The 24,701-nt window shown below is 39.5% G+C and overlaps 2 protein-coding genes across 4 annotated transcripts in view; one reads left to right on the top strand and one right to left on the bottom strand.

The window, feature by feature from the left end:
• Positions 1-10,771, bottom strand: part of LOC308346176 (uncharacterized protein) — a 36,862-nt gene extending 26,091 nt beyond the window's left edge. For both annotated transcript variants that reach the window (XM_080808852.1, XM_080808851.1), the window contains exon 1: positions 10,633-10,771. In XM_080808852.1, coding sequence (XP_080664978.1) covers positions 10,633-10,729 — 97 coding nt within the window. In that variant the 5' untranslated portion in view covers positions 10,730-10,771. The remainder of the gene's footprint in view (positions 1-10,632) is intronic.
• A 91-nt stretch (positions 10,772-10,862) lies between these two features.
• Positions 10,863-24,701, top strand: part of SRP54 (signal recognition particle 54) — a 46,931-nt gene continuing 33,092 nt past the window's right edge. The window contains exons 1-2 of one of the 2 annotated variants that reach the window (XM_080808107.1): positions 11,165-11,415; positions 16,199-16,335. The gene's annotated coding sequence lies outside the window, so the exon portion shown is untranslated. Of the gene's footprint in view, positions 11,416-16,198; positions 16,336-24,701 lie in introns of both variants that reach the window. The other variant, XM_080808106.1, reaches the window with a different exon arrangement.

Below are 24,701 nucleotides of genomic sequence, written 5' to 3' on the forward strand. Positions count from 1 at the left end.
GAACTAGTCATCTGAAACCATGGGAACCAGAAGGAGGTACATTTTTCAAGCGCTGGGAAAAAAAAAGGCTGTATGCTGTGGATTTTATATCTTATGAAATTGTCCTTCAGAGATGAAGGGGAAATAAAGACATCCTCAGATGAGGAAAAACTGAATTTGTTGCCAGTAGATCTACCCTTAAAGAATGGCTATACAAGTTCTCCAACAGAAAAGAAATAGCAGAAGAAGGTTTGGAACTTCAGAAAGGAAAAAAATTGGATGGGTAAAAATAGAGTAAGTACGAGAGACTATCTTTCTTGTCATTAATTTCTTAAAACATATTTGATGGTTTAATCAAGATTTATGAAATCATCTGATATAATTATCTGATATAAAACAATTGTACTTAAAATGTGGGGGAGGGTAAAGGGAACTAAATGGAAGTAAGATTTCAATACCTCACTCAAGTGATAAAACACTTGTACCAGTAGATGGTGATGGGTTACATATATATGTAACTACAAAAAAGAGTGATCACAAAGAGAACTATACAAAGAGATATACTCAGAAAAACAAATACAGAATTCTTTTTTTTTTTAAGATTTTATTTATTTATTTGACAGACAGAGATTACAAGCAGACAGAGAGGCAGGCAGAGAGAGAGAGGAAGGGAAGCAAGCTCCCTGCTGAGCAGAGAGCCCAATGTGGGGCTCCATCCCAGGACCCTGGGACCATGACCTGAGCCAAAGACAGAGGATTTAACCCACTGAGCCACCCAGGTGCCCCCAAATACAGAATTCTAAAACTGTCCTAGTAACTTATAGAAAGGCAAGCAGAGATAAACAGGTTAAGAAAAAGAACAAGCAGAAAACAAACAGTAAGATGCCACACTTAAGATCTAATATAGCAATAATTAAATGCATATGCTCTAAATACATCAATTAAAAGACAGAGACTGGCAAAGTAGATTTAAAAACACAACCCAACTATATATTGTCAATAGAAACTCACTTCAAACATAACGTTATAGGAAGAATGAATTTTTATAAACGGATAGGAAAAATATATTGTGCCCACATTAGTTAAAAAAATGGGAGTGGCTATATTAATATGAGATAACTAGACTTTAAAACAAAGAAAATTATTAGGTACAAAGAGGAACACTACATAATTATTAAAGGATCAATCCACCAAAAAGACATAGTTATCCTGAATGTGAATATACTAAACAAGAGCTCCAAATAAATTATAATTTAATTAATTAACAAAAACTGTTCTGGAGGGAGAAAGAGGCAAACCCACAATTAAATTGGGACTTCACTGCCCCACTCTCAGCAACTGAAAGACTAAAAGGCAGAAAATCAGCAAAGAAACAGAACCGAAAAATATAATCGACTAACAAGACCTAACAGATATTTATAAAACACTGCATTGAACAGAGTAGAATACACAACTTTTTTCCAAGTACCTATTGAACTTTCACCAAGATAAACCATATCCTGGGTCATAAAACAAATACAGAAAAATTTACATGAACTGAAGTCATGCAGAGTATCTTTTCTGACCATAATGGAATTAAACTGGAAGTCGGTAACAGGCGAATCTCCAAACACTTGGAAGTTAAAGAAGGTACTTTTAAACAATAGTTACAGTAATCAAGACAGCGTGGTATTGGTGAGGGAGAGAGACATAAATCAACAGAATAGAGGGCTCAGAAATGGATCCACACAAAAATGTCCAACTGATTATGATAGCCTTTTCAACAAATGGTGCTGGAGGAAATGGACATCTATAGGGGAAAAAATGAACTTCAACCTAAACTCCACACCTTACACAAAAATTAACCTGGACCAAAGAATTAAATGCAAAAGACAGAAGCACAGCTCTTTTAGGAAAAAGACAATATAACATAGAACTTGACACTAATATAGTGTTGTATAATTTTTTTTTTTTAAATTTTTTTATTTTAATAAACATATAATGTATTTTTATCCCCAGGGGTACAGGTCTGTGAATCGTCTGGTTTACACATTTCACAGCACTCATCATAGCACATACCCTCCCCAATGTCCATTTCCCCACCACCCTCTCCCGTCCCCCTTCCCCCCCGCAACCCTCAGTCTGTTTCTTGAGATTGAGTCTTTTATGGTTTGTCTCCCTCCCAATCCCATCTTTTCATTTTTTCTTTTCCTATCTCCCCCCAAACCCCCCCACCTTGCATCTCCACTTCCTCATATCAAAGAGATCATATGATAGTTATGTTTCTCCGATTGACTTATTTCGCTAAGCATGATACCCTCTAGTTCCATCCACGTCGTCGCAAATGGCAAGATTTCATGTCTTTTGATGGCTGCATAGTATTCCATTGTGTATATATACCACATCTTCTTTATCCATTCATCTGTTGATGGACATCTAGGCGCTTTCCACAGTTTGGCTATTGTGGACATTGCTGCTATAAACATTCGGGTGCACGTGCCCCTTCGGAGCACCACGTTTGTATCTTTAGGATATATACCCAGGAGTGCAATTGCTGGGTCGTAGGGTAGCTCTATTTTCAGTTTTTTGAGGAACCTCCACACTGTTTTCCAGAGTGGTTGCACCAGCTTGCATTCCCACCAACAGTGTAGGAGGGTTCCCCTCTCTCCGCATCCTCGCCAGCATCTGTCATTTCTTGACTTGTTAATTTTAGCCATTCTGACTGGTGTGAGGTGGTATCTCATTGTGGTTTTGATTTGTATTTCCCTGATGCCGAGTGATGTGGAGCATTTTTTCATGTGTCTGTTGGCCATCTGGATGTCTTCCTTGCAGAAATGTCTGTTCATGTCCTCTGCCCATTTCTTGACTGGATTATTTGTTCTTTGGGTATTGAGTTTGATAAGCTCTTTATAGATTTTGGATACGAGCCCTTTATCTGATATGTCGTTTGCAAATATCTTCTCCCATTCTGTCAGTTGTCTTTTGGTTTTGTTAACTGTTTCCTTTGCTGTGCAAAAGCTTTTGATCTTGATGAAATCCCAATAGTTCATTTTTGCCCTTGCTTCTGTTGCCTTTGGCGATGTTCCTAGGAAGAAGTTGCTGCGGTGGAGGTCAAAGAGGTTGCTGCCTGCATTCTCCTCAAGGATTTTGATAGATTCCTTTCGCACATTGAGGTCCTTCATCCACTTTGAGTCTATTTTCGTGTGTGGTGTAAGGAAATAGTCCAATTTCATTTTTCTGCATGTGGCTGTCCAATTTTCCCAGCACCATTTGTTGAAGAGGCTGTCTTTTTTCCATTGGATATTCTTTCCTGCTTTGTCGAAGATTAGTTGTCCATAGAGTTGAGGGTCTATTTCTGGGCTCTCTATTCTGTTCCATTGGTCTATATGTCTGTTTTTGTGCCAGTACCATACTGTCTTGATGATGACAGCTTTGTAATAGAGCTTGAAGTCTGGAATTGTGATACCACCGACTTTGGCTTTCTTTTTCAATATTCCTTTGGCTATTCGAGGTCTTTTCTGGTTCCATATAAATTTTAGGATTATTTGTTCTATTTCTTTAAAAAAAATGGATGGGATTTTGATAGGGATTGCATTAAATGTGTAGATTGCTTTAGGTAAAATAGACATTTTCACAATATTTGTTCTTCCAATCCATGAGCATGGAATATTTTTCCATTTCTTTGTGTCTTCCTCAATTTCTTTCATGAGTACTTTATAGTTTTCTGAGTATAGATTCTTTGCCTCTTTGGTTAGATTTATTCCTAGGTATCTTATGGTTTTGGGTACGATTGTAAATGGGACTGACTCCTCAATTTCTCTTTCTTCTGTCTTGTTGTTAGTGTAAAGAAATGCGACTGATTTCTGTGCATTGACTTTATATCCTGACACTTTACTGAATTCCTGTATAAGTTCTAGCAGTTTTGGAGTGGAGCCTTTTGGGTTTTCCACATATAGTATCATATCATCTGCAAAGAGTGATAGTTTGACTTCTTCTTTGCCGATTTGGATGCCTTTAATTTCTTTTTGTTGTCTGATTGCTGAGGCTAGGACTTCTAGTACTATGTTGAACAGCAGTGGTGATAACGGACATCCCTGCCGTGTTCCTGACCTTAGCGGAAAAGCTTTCAGTTTTTCTCCATTGAGAATGATATTTGCGGTGGGTTTTTCATAGATGGCTTTGATAATATTGAGGTATGTGCCTTCTATCCCTAGTGTTGTATAATTTTTGAAGAGAAAAAAATGGAAAAAATCTTTGGGATCTAGAGCTAAACAGAATTCTTAAAGTTGATGCCAAAAAAGGAAAAGTGGATACGTTGGATCTCATCAATATTAAAAATTTTTGCTTTTAAAAACTTTGTTAAGGGGATGAACAAATTACAGACTGGGAGAAAATATCTGCAAACCACACATATGACAAAGGGCTTACATCTAAAATACATAAAGAACTCTTAAAGTGACAGTATACCAAAAATACAATTAAAAATGGGCAAGAGGGGTGCCTGGGTGGCTCAGTGGGTTAAAGCCTCTGCCTTCAGCTCAGGTCATGATCCCAGGGTCCTGGGATGGAGTCCCGCATCGGGCTCTCTGCTCAGCAGGGAGCCTGCTTCCTCCTCTCTCTCTGCCTGCCTCTCTGCTTATTTGTGATCTCTGTCTGTCAAATAAATAAAATAAAAAATCTAAAAAAAAATGGGCAAGAGATATGAACAGGTATTTCATCAAAGAGGATATTCAAATGGCAAATAAACACATGAACACAATAATTGTTCAACATCATTAGGGAAATGGAAATTAAAACCCAATGATATATCACTACACAAATTAACAAAATGGCTAAAATGAAAAAATACTGGTAAGACCAAATGCAAGTGAGGATGCAGAGAAACTGGATTACTCATATATTGTTTGTGTAAATGCAAAATGCTACAGCTGCTCTGGAAAACAGTTTGGCAGTTTCCATAAAACTAAAAATGCACTTACCATATGACCCAGCAATTGCACTCTTGAATATTATCACAGAGATGAAAACTTACATTAACACAAAAATCTATACATGTTCAAGCAATGTTATTTGTAAGAAAGACTTGACTAGACTAGGCATTTCTGATGGCTACTTTACTCACATGTTCTAGTGCCTGGACTCAGATGGTAAGAACAGTTATACTCTGGTTGGGCATCTTGCTCTCCATAGGAAAGCTGGGAATTCCTGACAATTTGATAATCTCAAGGTAGTCAGATTGCATACATGATGGTTAGCTTCTCTCAGACCAAGCATGTCAAGAGACAGAAAGTAGAAGTTGCCAGTTTCTTAAGTCCTGGATCTGAAACTGACATGGTGTCACTTCTGCCATATTCTATTGGTCAGAGCTGTCACAGAGCCCATCCAGACTCAAAGGTAGAGAATACAGATCAGACCTCTCATGGAATGAGGGTTAAAAAACTTGCAGCCATTAAAAAACAAAAAAACAAAAAAAACCCAGCTTTATAGAAACAGAATTCATACATGATAAACTGTACATATTTAAAGTACATAATTATACACATTTGATATAAGTATACAGACATGAAACTATCACTTACAATCAAGATGATGGACATATCTGTGACCCCCAAATGTTTCTTCTTGCCCATTTATAATCCTTCTCTTCTAACCCCTCCACTCATTCAGCTGCCAGAGACCTATTTTTTTGTCACTACAGGTTAGTCTGCATTTTCAAGTTTTAGATAAATGAAATTATATAGTACAGAGTCTTTTTTAGTGTGGTTTCCTTCACTTAGTATAATTTATACATGCTATTGTACAAATGTCTTCCCATTTATTTGCCAAGTAGTATTCCCTTATAAAAATATGTCACAATTATTTATTTATTTATTTGAAAGATTTATTTATTTATTTATTTGACAGACAAAGATCACAAGTAGGCAGCGAGGCAGGCAGAGAGAGAGGAGGAAGCAGGCTCCCTGCTGAGCAGAGAGCCCGATGTGGGGCTCAATCCCAGGACCCCAGGATCATGACCTGAGCCGAAGGCAGAGGCTTAACCCACTGAGCCACCCAGGCGCCCCAATATGTTTATCCATTCACCAGTTCCTAACTGAAATGCCTCCCTCCTCCTCTTTTTCTTGCCATATCATACTAGCCAGAAGCTGTATTATGATGATAGTGAGGAGTACACATTCTTGTTTCTGACCTTGGGGGAAAGAACTCAGTCTTTCACTGTTAGGTATAAGATTAGCTGCAGATTTTTCACAGATGCCCTTTATCAGGTTGATAATGTTCCCTTCTAGTCTGATGAGTGTTATTATCAGGAAGAGATGTTGGATGTTGTCAAATGCTTTTCCTGGTCTATCGAGATAACAACATAGTTTTTCTTTTTACTTAATATGGTGAGTTACATTGATTTTATAATGTTGCATAATACATTCTCGGGATGAACTCACTTGTTTGTGATATATTATTTTTTTCATATATCATGCCCATTCTTAATATATAACAATATATTAAAGTATAAAAGTACTTTAAAGAAAAGTATAATTCTTGTTTAATAGAAAAATTTTTAAGAGATACCAATTAAAAAAAAGAGGTACCGATTTGCTCAGTATACCTCTTTAGTTTTTGAAGAAACAATCTATTTCCGTTACCATATGTAATTGATAACTTTCATAGATTCATATGGTTTCAATAAAGCTTGGAATATCTTTGTTATATTGATACTTCCTCAGTGGTAATGCAATATGGAACTGGGGCAGTATGCTGTCTGACAAACGTAATTAGAAACTGGGGTTAGCTTTTTAGATTTGCAGGAATTTCAAAGAACTTCTAACAGCTCTGTAGCTGTGCTCACAAACATGTCCAATTCTGGTCAGTGAAGATATACTTAAAATACAGGATACAGTGAAGCTTCTAAAAGCTTCTGGTCACCTACTATTATCTTCTTTAAGCATTAATTTTAATTTTTGATGATTTTATTAATCTTCTTAAAGCAAACCCTAATTTTCTATCCTTTGCAACTTGATTTTTTAAAAAATTTATTTATTTGACAGACAGAGATCACAAGTAGGCAGAGAGGCAGGCAAAGAGAGAAGGAGGGGAAGCAGGCTCCCTGCTGAGCAGAGAGCCTGATGCGGGGCTCAATCCCAGGACCCTGGGATCATGACCCGAGCTGAAGGCAGAGGCTTTAACCCACTGAGCCACCCAGGCGCACCTGCAACTTGATTCTTTTTTTTTTTTTTTTTTTTATTTTTTTTATTTTTTTTTTAGATTTTATTTATTTATTTGTCAGAGAGAGTGAGCACAGGCAGACAGAGAGGCAGGCAGAGGCAGTGGGAGAAGCAGGCTCCCTGCTGAGCAAGGAGCCCGATGTGGGACTCGATCCCAGGACGCTGGGATCATGACCTGAGCCGAAGGCAGCCGCTCAACCAACTGAGCCACCCAGGCGTCCCTGCAACTTGATTCTTAATAGGCATTCTTATGGGCTGTGGGTTTGACTTTCTCACTGGTATTTGCATATCCAAGAAAAATTCAGAGGCTTCAGAAAAGCACTGTTAACTGACAGCTAGTCCAATGTATTTTTTTAATAATTTTTTTTAAAGATTTTATTTATTTATTTGACAGAGAGAGAGAGATCACAAGTAGGCAGAGAGGTAGGCAGAGAGAGAGAGGGGGAAGCAGGCTCCCTGTTGAGCAGAGAGCCCAATGCAGGACTCGATCCCGGGACCCCGGGACCCCGAGACCATGACCTGAGCCAAAGGCAGCGGCTTTGGCTCACCCAGGCGCCCTTTTTAAATAATTTTTAAGTAGGCTCCACGCCCAGGGTAGAGCCGAAAGCAGGGCATGAACCCATGACCCTGAGATCAAGACCTCGAACTGAGATCAAGTCAGTGGCTTAACCAACTGAGCCACCCAGACATCCCCCAGTGTATTTTTTTTATATGCTTATTGGGGATCCCACTTGCAATTCTGACTCTTAGCTCCCTTCACTTAATGGATTGCAGTCACTCTCCTATACTTTGAAATCTAGATCAAGAGCCCACTTTACATACATACAGGAAATAGAAGAAAATAGATGCTGTGCCATAAGATCAGAATCAATCAGCTGAGATCCTGCTGTATTTTACTCTTATTTTTGGGGGGGTGGGGGAGGGGTGGGTATCTTTCTGTGCTTTGCCCCTCAGACTTGATTCATCCTTCCTATATTAGTGTTCTTTGTTTCCTAGATCTTTGGCCTATGCTGTACCCAAGGTAAAATGTAGGCTCCTATCTTTATTTCTTCTACATCTTCAGTTTATCAGGCATTGACATGTACTTGGCTCTGCCCTGGTCCAAGCTTCTGGTTCTATCAGCCTGATCCTAAAAGACCCCAGGTCTTGGTGAGATAATCCCACTAGTCCTTCAGAGATCAAGAATATTATTCTTTCTTTTGTGTATCTAAAATTATTATAATTTTACCTGCAATGTTTTTTAATTTCAATAAACTATGAAACTCAAAACCAAGGTCATACTCAGTGTCTTCTTATTGTCTCTTGCTATTCCACTAAATGGTAGAAAAATTTAAGGAGAATTATAATTACTGAAGGTCTAAGAATATGTCAGACAAGTGAGATATTATGCAAGTGACTTAATGCTAGAGATAGAAGATAATTTCTTTCCCTGGAAAAGGACACTGATAAGAATCTTTTCTGCCCTATTTAGAGCCACTTCATAAAAAGGTATACTTAGTTTCAGCCTGAGAAGATGAGAAAGTTCTGGAGATAGATGGTGGTGATGGCTGAACAATGTAAAAGTATTAATGCCACTGAAATGTGTACTTAAAAATAGCTTAAAATGGTAAATGTTACATTATACATTTTTTACCACTCGAAACAGTATACTAGTAAGTTGTCTTTTAAGATATATGTTAAAACACTTCGTTTTAAGCAAAGTGATATCCTCATTTCTTAAAATATTCACGTTAATAAATATTCTCAGAAACTCAGGTTGTTTTCTAAATCATTTAACAAAATGCATGAGCTTCTCTGACTACAGGGTGTGCTGGAGAAAAGCACAGAAAGTGCTTTTTAAGAGTAAAAAGGTACTCTTTAGCCAGTGAAACTGGGTCTTCTTTTTTCCAGAATTATCACCCAAAACATCCTTGCAAGTTTTCCTGATTTTGAAAATGGAAGTTCTCAAATGATGCCTCTAAAACTGGAGATTTAGATTACAAATGGTTCCATAAAACTGAAATCTTGAGGGCAAGGATATTTTAGTTAATTGTGCAATTGCCAGAACCAGGCAGTAGGTGGCATTTTTGTAGGCACTCGGGGGTTTCTGGAATAAGTTTTTGTGCTGAGGAATACAGAAAAAAACACAGAAATTAGCACATTGTATAATTAATTGGGATATGATCGATAAAACCGGCAATAGAAGGTTTAAATGAAAAGACAGGAGAGGGGCGCCTGGGTGGCTCAGTGTGTTAAGCCTCTGCCTTGGGCTCATCAGGTCATGGTCTCAGGGTCTTGGGATCTGGGCTCAGGTCATGGTCTCAGGGTCTTCAGATCAAGCACCGCACTGGGCTCTGAGCCCAGCAGGGAGCATGCTTCCCCTCTCTCTCTGCCTACTTGTGATCTCTCTCTGCCAAATAAATAAACAAAATATTAAAAAAAAAAAAAAAAGACAGGAGACTCAGCAATTCCTATCTTGAATCTTGCTATGTGTGTACGTATGAAATTACCTGTCTGGTTTTCTCTACTTTTCCAGGCTAAACTTCACTACCAGTTGTCCAAGTTAATTTCAGTCTGGCATCTTATCTAAAACGATCCCTCCAAATGTGCAATAATAATAATACCCCAACCTACTGACTGACTCTTAACATCACAAAGAAAGAGCATTCTAGGAAGAAGTCAAGTTTGGAAGTCATTAGCACAGAGGAATATTTCAAGTCATGGGTCTGGATGTAAATAAACATAGGATTCAACGCTGAGAGGTGTAGAGGCATAGCCTAGGTTGGCACAGCTCCCAAACAAGGAATATCCTATTTTCGTGTGCTTCACCAGGCCTCACATCGCCGAAACAGATCTAATCATTCTTCAATAAGTCTACCTAATGGCCGCATTTCCTCGATTCTAACTTGCGCCTTTTATTACTGTTAATTCTATTAACAGTTTAAAATCAGAGTCTCCTCCCTATCCCCACCCCCTTCTCTCCTTTCCCTCACCCCGGAAAAACTGCTATCAAATCGACAGTCCGTTTTACAATTGAGAAAATAAGTGCACTAGCCAACAGGTAATTTTGCTTGCAGGGGTAAAAGCTTCCTGCTCCACAGCCCGAAACTTCTTTTGCAAAGTGCTTTTTCAGGTAGTTTCTTCACAGGTAGTCCCGTTTGTGGGAGTAATGGGGGGAGGAAGGAGGGGCAAAATCCCCCTCCCCTTCTTTCCTCTCTGAAAAGGCTTAGCTACAAAGAGCCTCTAGGGGCTTGTCTGAAGTCTGCAGCGCAGTCAAAAACAACCGAGAGCCAGGTGTTCCTGCACCCAATCCCAAACTGAACTCTGAAGCTAAGGTTTGCGATGTTCCCCCATCAATCTGCCCTGTACTCGAGCGACCCCTAGGAGGCTTTCGGCCTCACCCAGTCCGAAGTCCCCAAGGTCAGCGCCCATACCACATCCTTGCCCCAACCCCTTGCGTCTGGCTCTGGTCGCTTACGGGTAGTTCGCATCCACTCGAGCAGCGCTGGGAGGTCTGCGGGAGTCACCGTACGCAACAGCTGTAGAACTGCTCGCTTCGCGGAGCCGAATTCCATGCTGAAAGCTGAAAGCAGCCGAGGGGAAGGTTCGCATTGCGCACGCGCAGGCAGAGACGGGTTTCCACGCCAGATCCGACGCAGCGGAACCCGCCTCTCTGAGCTCCGAAATCCCTAAGCCCCGCCCCTCTTTGGAGTTCTCAAGTGCTCCCGGGGAGGACTCCCTGCTCTCTAATCGCTCCTCCATGTCTCACCACAGCCTAGTCACTTTTTCTTAAAGCGACTTATCGAGGTCGAAATTCTTTCTTGGGGTCGCATCCCCAGAGGGCGTTCTATCTTGCCACTTTGCTGTCGCAGAGATTAAGCGATAGAAAACGGAGTGTCAAAAAGCCAATCGAAGCAAAGAAACATCTCAATAAACCTTTTCAGTAGAAGTACGGAGAGAATGCGGCAGGTGCCCCGGAAGCGGAAGTGTATCCTTTTCATGAAAGGCTGGACTTCGGCGAGTGGTGACGTTTCCTCATTGGGCGGAAGGTTCGGTGGCAATCGTCGGTCTTCCAGCTGGTGGGAGTTGGCGTCGCGGTGCTGGGCGCCGGAGCCCCAGTTTGTATAGTTTGGGAAGTCGGGCTGTGGGGTCGCACCTGTCTGTCTGATCCTTGCTTTCCTTGGTTTCCTCCCACGGCGCGGGGGCCTCGCGAGAGAATCCCCGGCCCCTTTGGGCCACGGCGGTAGCGGTGCTTTTTGCGGTAAGTGTCTTGCTTTTTCCCGCCCCCGACCACGGACTGGCAGCTAGGGGCAGCCTCAGCTCTCCTTGGGGGCCAGAGACCCCGGAGGGAGTCGGCTTCCCTGGCCACCGGCTCTCGTCACCGAGACTGAGGTGCACTGGCCCCTTTTAATCTCGTGTGCCCCATCAGAAGTTTTCTTAAAAGATGCACTGTGACCCTTTTAAGTAGTTTTCAGATTTACCCGAGCCAGATTAGGTGTAGGCAGTTACAGGCCTGACTCTTTGCTTTGCTCTCCCGATCAAAAATTTAGATGTGGCTGCTTCTCTGAAAACCTTTTGGCATGTACCAGATTTTATTTTTCCGTGTCCGTTGTGCTTAGCACATTGTCCTGCATATAGTAGGCGTTTCATAAATGAATAAGGGATATCAGTTCAGTGCCAGTGATGACTTCAGATACACTGATGGCTCTCTCTGCATTTGCCACTGTTGACCATTTCTTGAAACTCTTTTTCCTGTTGGCTTTCTTGATGCTGTTCTCACCTAGTTCTTTCATATGCTTAATTCAACACACTATTTATTTATTCCTATCTATAAGAATACAGAAATGAATGATACAAACCCTGTCATTGAGGAGCTAACAGTACAGTGAGAGAGAGGCACATATATACACATTAAATAAGATGAGTAATGAGAAACTCTAGGAAGGTATAAAGAGCTATGAGAGCTCTGGGAACCCACATGAGAGTACTCCTTGGAAGATTTGTGACCCTGAACAAGTTTCTATTACAGTCCAGCTTCAGTTTCCTCATCTATCTAATAAGCTTATTATGGGATAAAAGATTAGATGATCAGTTTCATGCAATGCCTGGTATATAGCAGTGTTAATGCCTGAAGGGAGAGGAATTATTTCTCTCAAAACTCTTTCTCTTGGTGTTTTCATGTGGTCAGTTACTGTTTTCTAATTTGATAAACACATCTTCAGGCCCTCTTCCAAACAGATTATTCCTCTAACTCCACCTAACTGGAAATTCTGGACCTATCACTGGATTTAGGAAGATAAATGGTAGCTTCTTCTTCTTTTTTTTTTTTTTAAATTGATTTTCTTCTGTATGCCTTTGGAGAGGGAAAGGGGTTAGTAAGGGCTTCTATCCCTTTTAATTATTCTTTTTGGTTGACTCCTTTTTGTTGGCTCTTCGCCATCCCAGGGTCTTTCAGAGGCTGTCCTTGAGACTTCTCATCTATATCCTTTGCTTTCATGGCATTATCTTTGTATGCTAGCCATTTCCAAACTTCTCTAATTTCTCTTTTTTTCCCTGTAACTTCAGTCTCATGAGTGATATAGTTATTTAGTTTCTGCAAATTCAGTAGGTCCCAAACCAAACTTACTACCTCAACTTTGCTTTTTCCCCCCACTTTTTTCATTATTATATATATGATACATAGGGCTTTAATTCCTTGGTTGTACCTGAATTTTGTGATATTTGTATGTTCAATTTGAAAAACAATAATAAAACGAACCCCAATGTAGTCAGTATCCAACTTTAGTAGGACATTACAAAGTATTATGGGAGAGGTACACAAAATCCCAATTTAGTAGAACATGACAAATACGACATTACAAAACCTTAAAACCTCTAGAACTTTTTCTCTGGTCACTCTTTAGGTTTCAAACCAGCTTCTCTTTTTTTGTCTTCCCTTCATTGGTTGATGGTATCCCTTGCCATCTGGTTACTGTTTGAGTCCTTGGAGTCACTTTTGCCTTTTGTTTCTCCTTCACTTCCCACAACTATTTGGTCAGTAAGTCCTGTAGCCTCTGCTTGGACTTGACTTGATCCATTCTGCTTTCTGCTTCCCTGGTTCAAGCCCGCATGCCTCCACCAGGCTTTTGGTTAGTGTGTCTTTAGTCTCCTTGTTCTCAAGTTTTTCCCCCTCCGGTGTACTTGCTATGTTGACTCTAATTTTTAAATTATGAAACAGATTTTTCTTTCCCTTGTTTCCTTTGAGGAGTATTATTTCATGCAGTGATTTTTAAGCCTGGCTGCACTTCAGTGTAACCGTGATGTTTTTCAAAATATAGATGCCTTGTTTTGCCCTCCTAATTAAGAATTTAAATGAGGCCAGCCACTTCCCCCAAAACCTTTTGATGGTACTATCCTTGGAGATTATGATTGAGTATTTAATTTTCAGCAGATAGGTGTTACGTACATGTACCTGAAATAACAAAAATAGCATATACCTCTTATTCCTTCTCTTCCGTGCTTTCAGCCTGTGATCTTTCCAATTTCAGGACAGACTATTGCCGAGGAATTCTTTTGACTTTGTTTTAATCTTGGTAACAATTTACATAAAGATTCTTGTTATGATCGACCTGATAGCCAATAAAGTATCTTAAGTGATTCTCATTGTTTTTGGGTTATTATCCCTTGTTGCTAATTGAATTTTTGGTATACCTTTTTCTGCTATCAAACTATGAAATATTGCATTCTTTTTTTTATATTAAAAGGAGTTTTAAAATTTGGAAACAGGTTATTTTAATGAAGAGAAAATTTTCTGGTACTTCTTGCATAGTTAAATATAACCTTCGGTGCAGAATTAAAGCTGTTAAGTCAGTGGGTGGTATGATGTATAATTGATCTTTTGAAGTCAAGAGAGAAGTCTTGTCTGTGTTAAATTGATGTAATTTGTTGATTTGGAGTTAGAACTTTTCTCAGCCTGGGACGATTCCTGGAACACATAGTAGGTACTGAATGAATGAATAACTAAATGAATTCAAGTGGCAATTCCATCTCAATCCCCAGTTGTAATATCACTGTATTTCTCACAAGGAGCACTTTGAAAAATAATTTTCCCTTTGATTTTAAAAAACAATAGTCTTAGTCATTATCAAAAATTTGGCAATTACAAAGTGATGTAAATAAAAAAACAAAGATTACTAGTTGTTCATCATCCAGAAATGACGAATGTTATTATTTTCTAACAGTTTTACTGAAATAAAATTCACATGTCATACAGTTCACCTGAAGCATACAATTTAGTAGTTTCTAGTGTATTTACAGAGTTGTGCAAGCATCACTGCAATCAATTTTAGAACACTTTTGTTCTATGGAAAAACTCCATTTCCATGATAATGAGCATTCCATGCTCATTAACAGTCACTCCTCATTTTCCCCCCACTCTTGAGCCCTAAGCAACTTTCTGTCTCTGTAGATTTACTCTTGGACATTTCATATACATGGAATCATAGAGTATATGGCTCTTTTGTCACTGATTTCTTACAGAGTAATGTTTTCAGTATTCATGGTGTAACATGTATCAGTGCTTCATTCCTTTTTATTATCAGGTATTCCATTTTATGGATATTTGTAGATGTGTGTCTTACTTTCTCTTGGATATACCTCAGAGTGGAATTGCTGGGTGATATACAGTAACTCTGTGTTTAACATTTTGAGGACTTGCCAAACTTTCCAAAGGGCTATATACCATTTTACATTCCCACCAGCAGTGTATGAGGGTTCTGATTTCTCCACAGCCTTAACACTTGTTATATCTTTTTGACTATAGCCATTCGTGTGTGTGTGAAGTGGTATCTGGTTGTGCCTTTGATCTGTATTTCCCGGGAGGCTAATGTTATTTTTTGAGATTTGTTTATAGACAAAAATGGATTATACAGTATATGCAGTTTTGTATTTTGCCTTTGCATTTAAGCATGTTTTTAGCATTAGCAAGCTTGTTTACAAAAGAATTTCCCTCATTGCTGCTTCCTTTTTCACTCCCCAAACCATAATTCTTATGAAAACTTGCCTAAATTATATGCATAGAAAACAAAGTCTATAGGAACATAAACCAAATTGGTTATCAGGGGACAAGAGGGCATAAGATTAGGGGAATTATAATTTCTATCTTAGTATTTCTGTAATGTTTGAATTTTTACACTGATTACATATCTTCCTGTAATCACAAAACATAAATTATTATGAATTATTTCCTTGGAGGACTAAGATTCAGAATGAAAAAATACTCATACATTTAAAAGTCATAATTAACATTATATTTTCACTCAAATAGAATAATTTTAGCAAATAAGATGCATATAGGCCACTTGGTTAGATAAATTTACTTCTGTGTTATCCTTGAATATGATACATATACTACACAGAATTTAAATATATATATATTTACATATATACACATATAATATATATGGACTTTGTATTATAGTAAGGAAAGCAAATATTGGTTTGGGCTTTTGACTAGCTTTTGGAAAGGTAGATATAGTGTAGAATTGAATTTTCTAAAGGTATTTACTACTAATAATATATTTATTTAGTTTTTTAGTCTAATATCGATCCAATAAGTTAGTCACTGACCAGGGCTTAGAAGAACTTTTTTATAGGGATTTTCATTGTGATAGGATTTGAAATCTCTAGTCATTGGGATCTGTGTATATAATCTCCAGGCAAGTTTCTGGCAGGAATATTTTTAATTGTGGAAAGAGGAAAGCGGCTCTTTGAACACTCTAGCTCCTGTTGAGTAATAGAATTATAGGTATGTGTAATTGGCACTAAAGATTCCTGGAGTGGTTTCTAGGTAATGGGACAGGAGCTTTAGTAAAGTTTAAGAGAAGTTCCAGTTTACTTACACTTCAGGTAGTACGATAGGGAGAGCCAGTTGGTAGCATTCAGGAAAGCCAGGAAGTTAATATACTAGGTGCTTGAAGACAGTTTTATACTTATTGTCTCATTTAACCCTCACAACATCCCTTCAGGGTCACTACCTTGATAATGGTGTTATCTCCATTTTGCAGGTGAGGAAAGTGAGGCTCAGAGAGATTAAGTAACTTACTCAAAGTAACACAGCCAGTATGTAACAGAGCTGGGATTTGAATCCAAGTCTGTCAGACTCCAAAGCCCATGCTCTTTCCAGTACTTCACACTGCAGCAGGTAAGTATGATACTTGGCCTTGTGTTTGCCTTATCAGGGCACCCTAGACTTGGGCCCATTTCCATCACCTCACTATCCAACTCCTCTTAGATTCCTGTTAGAACATGTGACTCGGACAAAGCTCAGTCCTTATACATCCTGATTGCAGTGGTCCTGATTGTCAGTTCTTTCTGGACATTGCAATGATTCTTCCAGGAAGAGGAGTGTGCATTTTTGCTTTCTTTTTTTTTTTTTTCTTTCATATTTACACTTTAATTTTATTTTATTTATTTTTTTTTTTAATTTTTTATTTTAATAAACATATAATGTATTTTTATCCCCAGGGGTACAGGTCTGTGAATCATCTGGTTTACACATTTCACAGCACTCATCATAGCACATACCCTCCCCAATGTCCATTTCCCCACCCCCCTCTCCCGTCCCCCTTCCCCCCCGCAACCCTCAGTCTGTTTCTTGAGATTGAGTCTTTTATGGTTTGTCTCCCTCCCAATCCCATCTTTTCATTTTTTCTTTTCCTACCTCCCCCCAAACCCCCCCACCTTGCATCTCCCCTTCCTCATATCAAAGAGATCATATGATAGTTATATTTCTCCGATTGACTTATTTCGCTAAGCATGATACCCTCTAGTTCCATCCACGTCGTCGCAAATGGCAAGATTTCATGTCTTTTGATGGCTGCATAGTATTCCATTGTGTATATATACCACATCTTCTTTATCCATTCATCTGTTGATGGACATCTAGGCGCTTTCCACAGTTTGGCTATTGTGGACATTGCTGCTATAAACATTCGGGTGCACGTGCCCCTTCGGAGCACCACGTTTGTATCTTTAGGATATATACCCAGGAGTGCAATTGCTGGGTCGTAGGGTAGCTCTATTTTCAGTTTTTTGAGGAACCTCCACACTGTTTTCCAGAGTGGTTGCACCAGCTTGCATTCCCACCAGCAGTGTAGGAGGGTTCCCCTCTCTCCGCATCCTCGCCACCATCTGTCATTTCTTGACTTGTTAATTTTAGCCATTCTGACTGGTGTGAGGTGGTATCTCATTGTGGTTTTGATTTGTATTTCCCTGATGCCGAGTGATGTGGAGCATTTTTTCATGTGTCTGTTGGCCATCTGGATGTCTTCCTTGCAGAAATGTCTGTTCATGTCCTCTGCCCATTTCTTGACTGGATTATTTGTTCTTTGGGTATTGAGTTTGATAAGCTCTTTATAGATTTTGGATACGAGCCCTTTATCTGATATGTCGTTTGCAAATATCTTCTCCCATTCTGTCAGTTGTCTTTTGGTTTTGTTTACTGTTTCCTTTGCTGTGCAAAAGCTTTTAATCTTGATGAAATCCCAATAGTTCATTTTTGCCCTTGCTTCTGTTGCCTTTGGCGATGTTCCTAGGAAGAAGTTGCTGCGGTTGAGGTCAAAGAGGTTGCTGCCTGCATTGTCCTCAAGGATTTTGATAGATTCCTTTCGCACATTGAGGTCCTTCATCCACTTTGAGTCTATTTTCGTGTGTGGTGTAAGGAAATAGTCCAATTTCATTTTTCTGCATGTGGCTGTCCAATTTTCCCAGCACCATTTGTTGAAGAGGCTGTCTTTTTTCCATTGGATATTCTTTCCTGCTTTGTCGAAGATTAGTTGACCATAGAGTTGAGGGTCTATTTCTGGGCTCTCTATTCTGTTCCATTGATCTATATGTCTGTTTTTGTGCCAGTACCATACTGTCTTGATGATGACAGCTTTGTAATAGAGCTTGAAGTCTGGAATTGTGATGCCACCGACTTTGGCTTTTTTTTTCAATATTCCTTTGGCTATTCGAGGTCTTTTCTGGTTCCATATAAATTTTAGGATTATTTGTTCTATTTCTTTAAAAAAAATGGATGGGATTTTGATAGGGATTGCATTAAATGTGTAGATTGCTTTAGGTAGAATAGACATTTTCACAATATTTGTTCTTCCAATCCATGAGCATGGAATATTTTTCCATTTCTTTGTGTCTTCCTCAATTTCTTTCATGAGTACTTTATAGTTTTCTGAGTATAGATTCTTTGCCTCTTTGGTTAGATTTATTCCTAGGTATCTTATGGTTTTGGGTACGATTGTAAATGGGACTGACTCCTCAATTTCTCTTTCTTCTGTCTTGTTGTTAGTGTAAAGAAATGCGACTGATTTCTGTGCATTGACTTTATATCCTGACACTTTACTGAATTCCTGTATAAGTTCTAGCAGTTTTGGAGTGGAACCTTTTGGGTTTTCCACATATAGTATCATATCATCTGCAAAGAGTGATAGTTTGACTTCTTCTTTGCCGATTTGGATGCCTTTAATTTCTTTTTGTTGTCTGATTGCTGAGGCTAGGACTTCTAGTACTATATTGAACAGCAGTGGTGATAACGGACATCCCTGCCGTGTTCCTGACCTTAGCGGAAAAGCTTTCAGTTTTTCTCCATTGAGAATGATATTTGCGGTGGGTTTTTCATAGATGGCTTTGATAATATTGAGGTATGTGCCTTCTATCCCTACACTTTGAAGAGTTTTAATCAGGAAGGGATGCTGCACTTTGTCAAATGCTTTTTCAGCATCTATTGAGAGTATCATATGGTTCTTACTCTTTCTTTTATTAATGTATTGTATCACATTGATGGATTTGCGGATGTTGAACCAACCTTGCAGCCCTGGAATAAATCCCACTTGGTCGTGGTGAATAATCCTTTTAATGTACTGTTGGATCCTATTGGCCAGTATTTTGGTGAGAATTTTCGCATCTGTGTTCATCAAGGATATTGGTCTGTAATTCTCTTTTTTGGTGGGATCCTTGTCTGGTTTTGGGATCAAGGTGATGCTGGCCTCATAGAATGAGTTTGGAAGTTTTCCTTCCATTTCTATTTTTTGGAACAGTTTCAGGAGAATAGGAATTAATTCTTCTTTAAATGTTTGGTAGAATTCCCCTGGGAAGCCGTCTGGTCCTGGACTTTTGTTTGTTTGGAGATTTTTGATGACTGTTTCAATCTCCTTACTGGTTATGGGTCTGTTCAGGTTATCTATTTCTTCCTGGTTCAGTTGTGGTAGTTTATACATCTCTAGAAATGTATCCATTTCTTCCAGGTTGTCAAATTTGTTGCCATAGAGTTGCTCGTAGTATGTTCTTATAATTGTTTGTATTTCTTTGGTGTTGGTTGTGATCTCTCCTCTTTCATTCATGATTTTATTTATTTGCGTCCTTTCTTTTTTCTTTTTGATAAGTCTGGCCAGGGGCTTATCAATCTTATTAATTCTTTCAAAGAACCAGCTCCTAGTTTTGTTGATTTGTTCTATTGTTTTTTTAGTTTCTATTTCATTGATTTCTGCTCTGATCTTTATGATTTCTCTTCTCCTGCTGGGTTTAGGCTTTCTTTGTTGTTCTCTCTCCAGCTCCTTTAGGTGTAGGGTTAGGTTGTGTATTTGAGACCTTTCTTGTTTCTTGAGAAAGGCTTGCACTGCTATATATTTTCCTCTCAGGACTGCCTTTGTTGTATCCCACAGATTTTGAACTGTTGTGTTTTCATTATCATTTGTTTCCATGAATTTTTTCAATTCTTCTTTAATTTCCTGGTTGACCCATTCATTTTTTAGAAGGATGCTGTTTAGTCTCCATGTATTTGCGTTCTTTCCAAATTTCCTCTTGTGATTGAGTTTGAGCTTCAGAGCATTGTGGTCTGAAAATCTGCAGGGAATGATCTCGATCTTTTGGTACCGATTGAGACCTGATTTATGACCCAGGATGTGGTCTATTCTGGAGAATGTTCCATGTGCACTAGAGAAGAATGTATATTCTGTTGCTTTGGGATGGAATGTTCTGAATATATCTGTGATGTCCATCTGGTCCAGTGTGTCATTTAAGGCCTTTATTTCCTTGTTGATCTTTTGCTTAGATGATCTGTCCATTTCAGTGAGGGGAGTGTTAAAGTCCCCTGCTATTATTGTATTACTGTCGATGTATTTCTTTGATTTTGTTATTAATTGGTTTATATAGTTGGCTGCTCCCAGGTTAGGGGCATAGATATTTAAGATTGTTAGATCTTCTTGTTGGACAGACCCTTTGAGTATGATATAGTGTCCTTCCTCATCTCTTATTATAGTCTTTGGCTTAAAATCTAATTGATCTGATATAAGGATTGCCACCCCAGCTTTCTTCTGATGTCCATTGGCATGGTAGATTGTTTTCCACCCCCTCACTTTAAATCTGGAGGTGTCTTCGGATCTAAAATGAGTTTCTTGTAGGCAGCATATTGATGGGTTTTGTTTTTTTATCCATTCTGATACCCTGTGTCTTTTGATTGGGGCATTTAGCCCATTAACATTCAGGGTAACTATTGAGAGATATGAATTTAGTGCCATTGTATTGCCTGTAAGGTGATTGTTACTGTATATTGTTTCTGCTTCTTTCTGATCTACTACTTTTAGGGTCTCTCTTTGCTTAGAGGACCCCTTTCAATATTTCCTGTAGAGCTGGTTTGGTGTTTGCAAATTCTTTCAGCTTTTGTTTGTCCTGGAAGCTCTTTATCTCTCCTTCTATTTTCAATGATAGCCTAGCCGGATATAGTATTCTTGGCTGCATGTTTTTCTCGTTTAGGGCTCTGAATATGTCATGCCAGTTCTTTCTGGCCTGCCAGGTCTCTGTGGATAGGTCCGCTGCCAATCTAATGTTTTTACCCTTGTATGTTACAGACTTCTTTTCCCGGGCTGCTTTCAGGATTTTCTCTTTGTCGCTAAGACTTGTAAATTTTACTATCAGGTGACGAGGTGTGGACCTATTTTTATTGATTTTGAGGGGCGTTCTTAGCATCTCCTGGATTTTGATGTTTGTTCCCTTTGCCATATTAGGGAAATTCTCTCCAATAATTGTCTCCAATATACCTTCTGCTCCCCTCTCTCTTTCTTCTTCTTCTGGAATCCCAATTATTCTAATGTTGTGTCGTCTTATGGTGTCACTTATCTCTCGAATCCTCTCCTCGTGTTCCAGTAGTTGTTTGTCTCTCTTTTGCTCAGCTTCTTTATTCTCTGTCATTTGGTCTTCTATGTCACTAATTCTTTCTTCTGCCTCATTTATCCTGGCAGTGAGAGCTTCCATTTTTGATTGCACCTCATGAATAGCTTTTTTGATTTCAACTTGGTTAGATTTTAGTTCTTTTATTTCTCCAGAAAGGGCTTTTATCTCTCCGGAGAGGGTTTCTCTAATATCTTCTATGCCTTTTTCGAGCCCGGCTAGAACCTTGAGAATTGTCATTCTGAACTCTAGATCTGTCATGCTACCTATGTCTGTATTGATTAGGTCTCCAGCCTTCGGTACGGCCTCTTGTTCTTTTTTTTGAGGTGAGTTTTTCCGCCTTGTCATTTTGTCCAGGTAGGATTTGCTTTCTCCTGCTGTGGAATTCCGCTGTTCTTGGTGACTGAAGTTGGTTTTGGATCGGTTTCTTGTTGATCTTCTGGGGGAGGGGCCTGTTGTAGTGATTTTCAAGTGTCCTTGCCGCAGGCGGAATTGCACCGCCCTTGCCAGGGGCCGGGCTAAGGAATCCGCTCGGGTTTGCTTTCGGGAGCTTTTGTTCCCTGAGCGCTTTCCGTAGAGTTCCGGAGGACGGGAATGAAGATGGCGGCCTCCCAGTCTCCGGCCCGGAGGAGCCGAGAGCTTGGGGTTCCGCTCCTCAGTGCGCTCTCAGAGCAAAGCGCCCAACAGTCCCGCCTCCCTGGCTTGCGGTCGCGCCTCGAGGAAAGCAGTCAATTGTTGGAGCTGGAGAAAAGCGCCGGGTCGCTTTTGTCTCTGTGGCCTCCGGCCGCGCTCCGAGCCCACCCAGCCTGCGACCGGCACAAGGTAACCCTGGGCTTAGAGCTCACTCCTCGGCTTTGTCGCTATAGCCGGCTTCCCCGCTCCAATACCTGCGAGCTCTGCGGCACTCAGACACCCCCAGTCCTTCTGTGACCCTGCGGGTCCTGGGGTTATGCTGACCCCGCCTGGGTTTCCCCCCAGTTTAGCCTCTGGAGCGATGTCTCCCAGTGGAGCCGACTTTTAAAAGTCCCGATTTTGTGCTCCGTCGCTCCGCCGCTTCGCATTTTTGCTTTCAAAATATGATTTCCTGTCATTGTAATATAGCAACAAAATTTGTCCTGGAGTTTGCCAGCAGGGATATTTAACCCTGTTTTTTGAAAGCGTCATTCATACTATAGGACCTAGGACTGTGTAGCCAGGGGACTGTGGGAAGTCATTTTGCTTTTTTTTTCTTTTTTTGTAGGGAACACCATTCTCTAATCTCTAACCTACGTATATCATAAAATTGTTGTGAGGGTGGAATGAGATAATAGATGTTAAACTGCATAAAGTACTATACAGTAATTTACCCTTAAACTTTTCCAACAGCCCCATCAAAGTAGAGATTCCTCTTTTATGAAATTCTAGTATACACAGATTTACTTCCATAAACCTTTTTAGTTGAAAAAGAGAATTTTGAGTGAGTGTGCTTGAATTGTAAATTATCTCCAATTTGAGATATAGGGTTAACTAGTAACATTAAAAAGGATGTTCTATATTTTAGTATGCATATTAGATCAAGGTGAGGTTCATTTTTAAGAATCTTGTTAGAAATTTTTTTTTTTAGGGAAATTCTAAAAAGTTATACTAAGTAATGGCAAATAGATATTAATTGTACAATATCAATTACCTAGGTCATTGACTTTCTTTTGATTTCATTGGTTTATATTGGTGGTCTTTTTTTTTTCTAACTCTTCCAATTTTTTTTTTTTTAATATATAATGTAGTATTTGTTTCAGCAGTACAGGTCTATGATTGATCAGTCTTACACAATTCACAGCACTCACCACAACACATACCCTCCCCAGTGTCCATCACCCAATCACCCCATCCCCCTCACACCCCCCGCCCCGCAGCCCTCAGTTTGTTTCCTGTAGTTAAGAGTCTCTTATGGTTTGTCTCCCTCTCTGGTTTCATCTTGTTTCATTTCTTCCTCTCTTCCCCTATGATCCTCTGCCTTGTTTCTTAAATTCCACATATCGGTGAGATCATAGGATAATTATCTTTCTCTGAGTGACTTATTTCACTTAGCAGAATACCCTCTAGTTCCATCCGTGTCATTACAGATGGCAAGATTCCAGTTTTTAATGGCTGCGTAATACTCCATTGAATATATATACCCCATCTTTATCCATTCATCTGTCAATGGATATCTGAGCTCTTTCCATAGTTTGGCTTTTGTGGGCATTACTGCTATAAACATTGGGGTGCAGGTGCCCCTTCATATCACCACATCTGTATCTTTGGGGTAAATACCCAGTAGTACAATTGCTGGGTCATAGGGTAGCTCTATTTTCAACTTTCTGAGGAACCTCCTTACTGTTTCCTAGGGTGGCTGTATGTTATTGGTCTTAAAAAAGATATTTGTAAGGCCTTTCATAACTTTTGTTTCCTATCTTGCTTTGTTCCTATAGTCTTTTTTTTTTTTAAAGATTTTATTTATTTATTTGACAGAGAGAGAGACAGAGATCACAAGCAGGCAGAGAGGCAGGCAGAGAGAGAGGGAGGGAAGCAGGCTCCCCGCTGAGCAGAGAGCCCGATGCGGGGCTCGATCCCAGGACCCTGAGACCATGACCTGAGCCGAAGGCAGCGGCTTAACCCACTGAGCCACCCAGGCGCCCCTGTTCCTATAGTCTTAAATACATTGATTCATAAAGTTCATTTTTAATAAGGGCTCAGTATATACTTGTGAGGATACCTAAAGCAGTGAGTTCATAGGAGGGAGCAAAAGAGGCAAAAGTCCCTGCCCTCATGCAGCTTACATTTCGATTGGGGGATATTACAGACCACAAACAATATAAGTAAATCATATGTTATTTGATAATGAGACAATAGAAAAAAATAAAGGGAAGGGAGACTGTGCATTTAAACAAGTGATAGGGAAGGCCTTATTGAGAGAAACTGCATCTAGACAGCAATCTGAAGGTGATGAGGCAGGGAGCTGTCTTTCCCCTTGTTAGCCAGGGGGATCTCATGCCAACCAGTACAAAGGACCTGAGGTAGTAATGTGCAGAATCAATAGTTAGGAGGTCAGTGTGATTAAAATGGAGTGTGTGAATTTGGGAGTGCCTTACAGTCCATTTTGCATTTTGAGGACTTTACCTCTGCATGAAATAGGAAGTCATTAAGGTTTTGAGGAGAGTCCTAATACCAGAGTTTTTAGGAACACATCCTTGGAAATTGCACAGATAATACCCTATAAATAAAAGGTATTACTAGATATCATTATTCCTTTACAGAAATATACGTTTTTATAAACAGGCAAATATATCAAAAAATGTGCTGCCAATAAGTACTTACATGAGGAAA

The sequence above is a fragment of the Martes martes genome, assembly GCF_963455335.1.
Source record: "Martes martes genome assembly, chromosome: 7".
Classification (NCBI taxonomy): Eukaryota; Metazoa; Chordata; class Mammalia; order Carnivora; family Mustelidae; genus Martes; species Martes martes.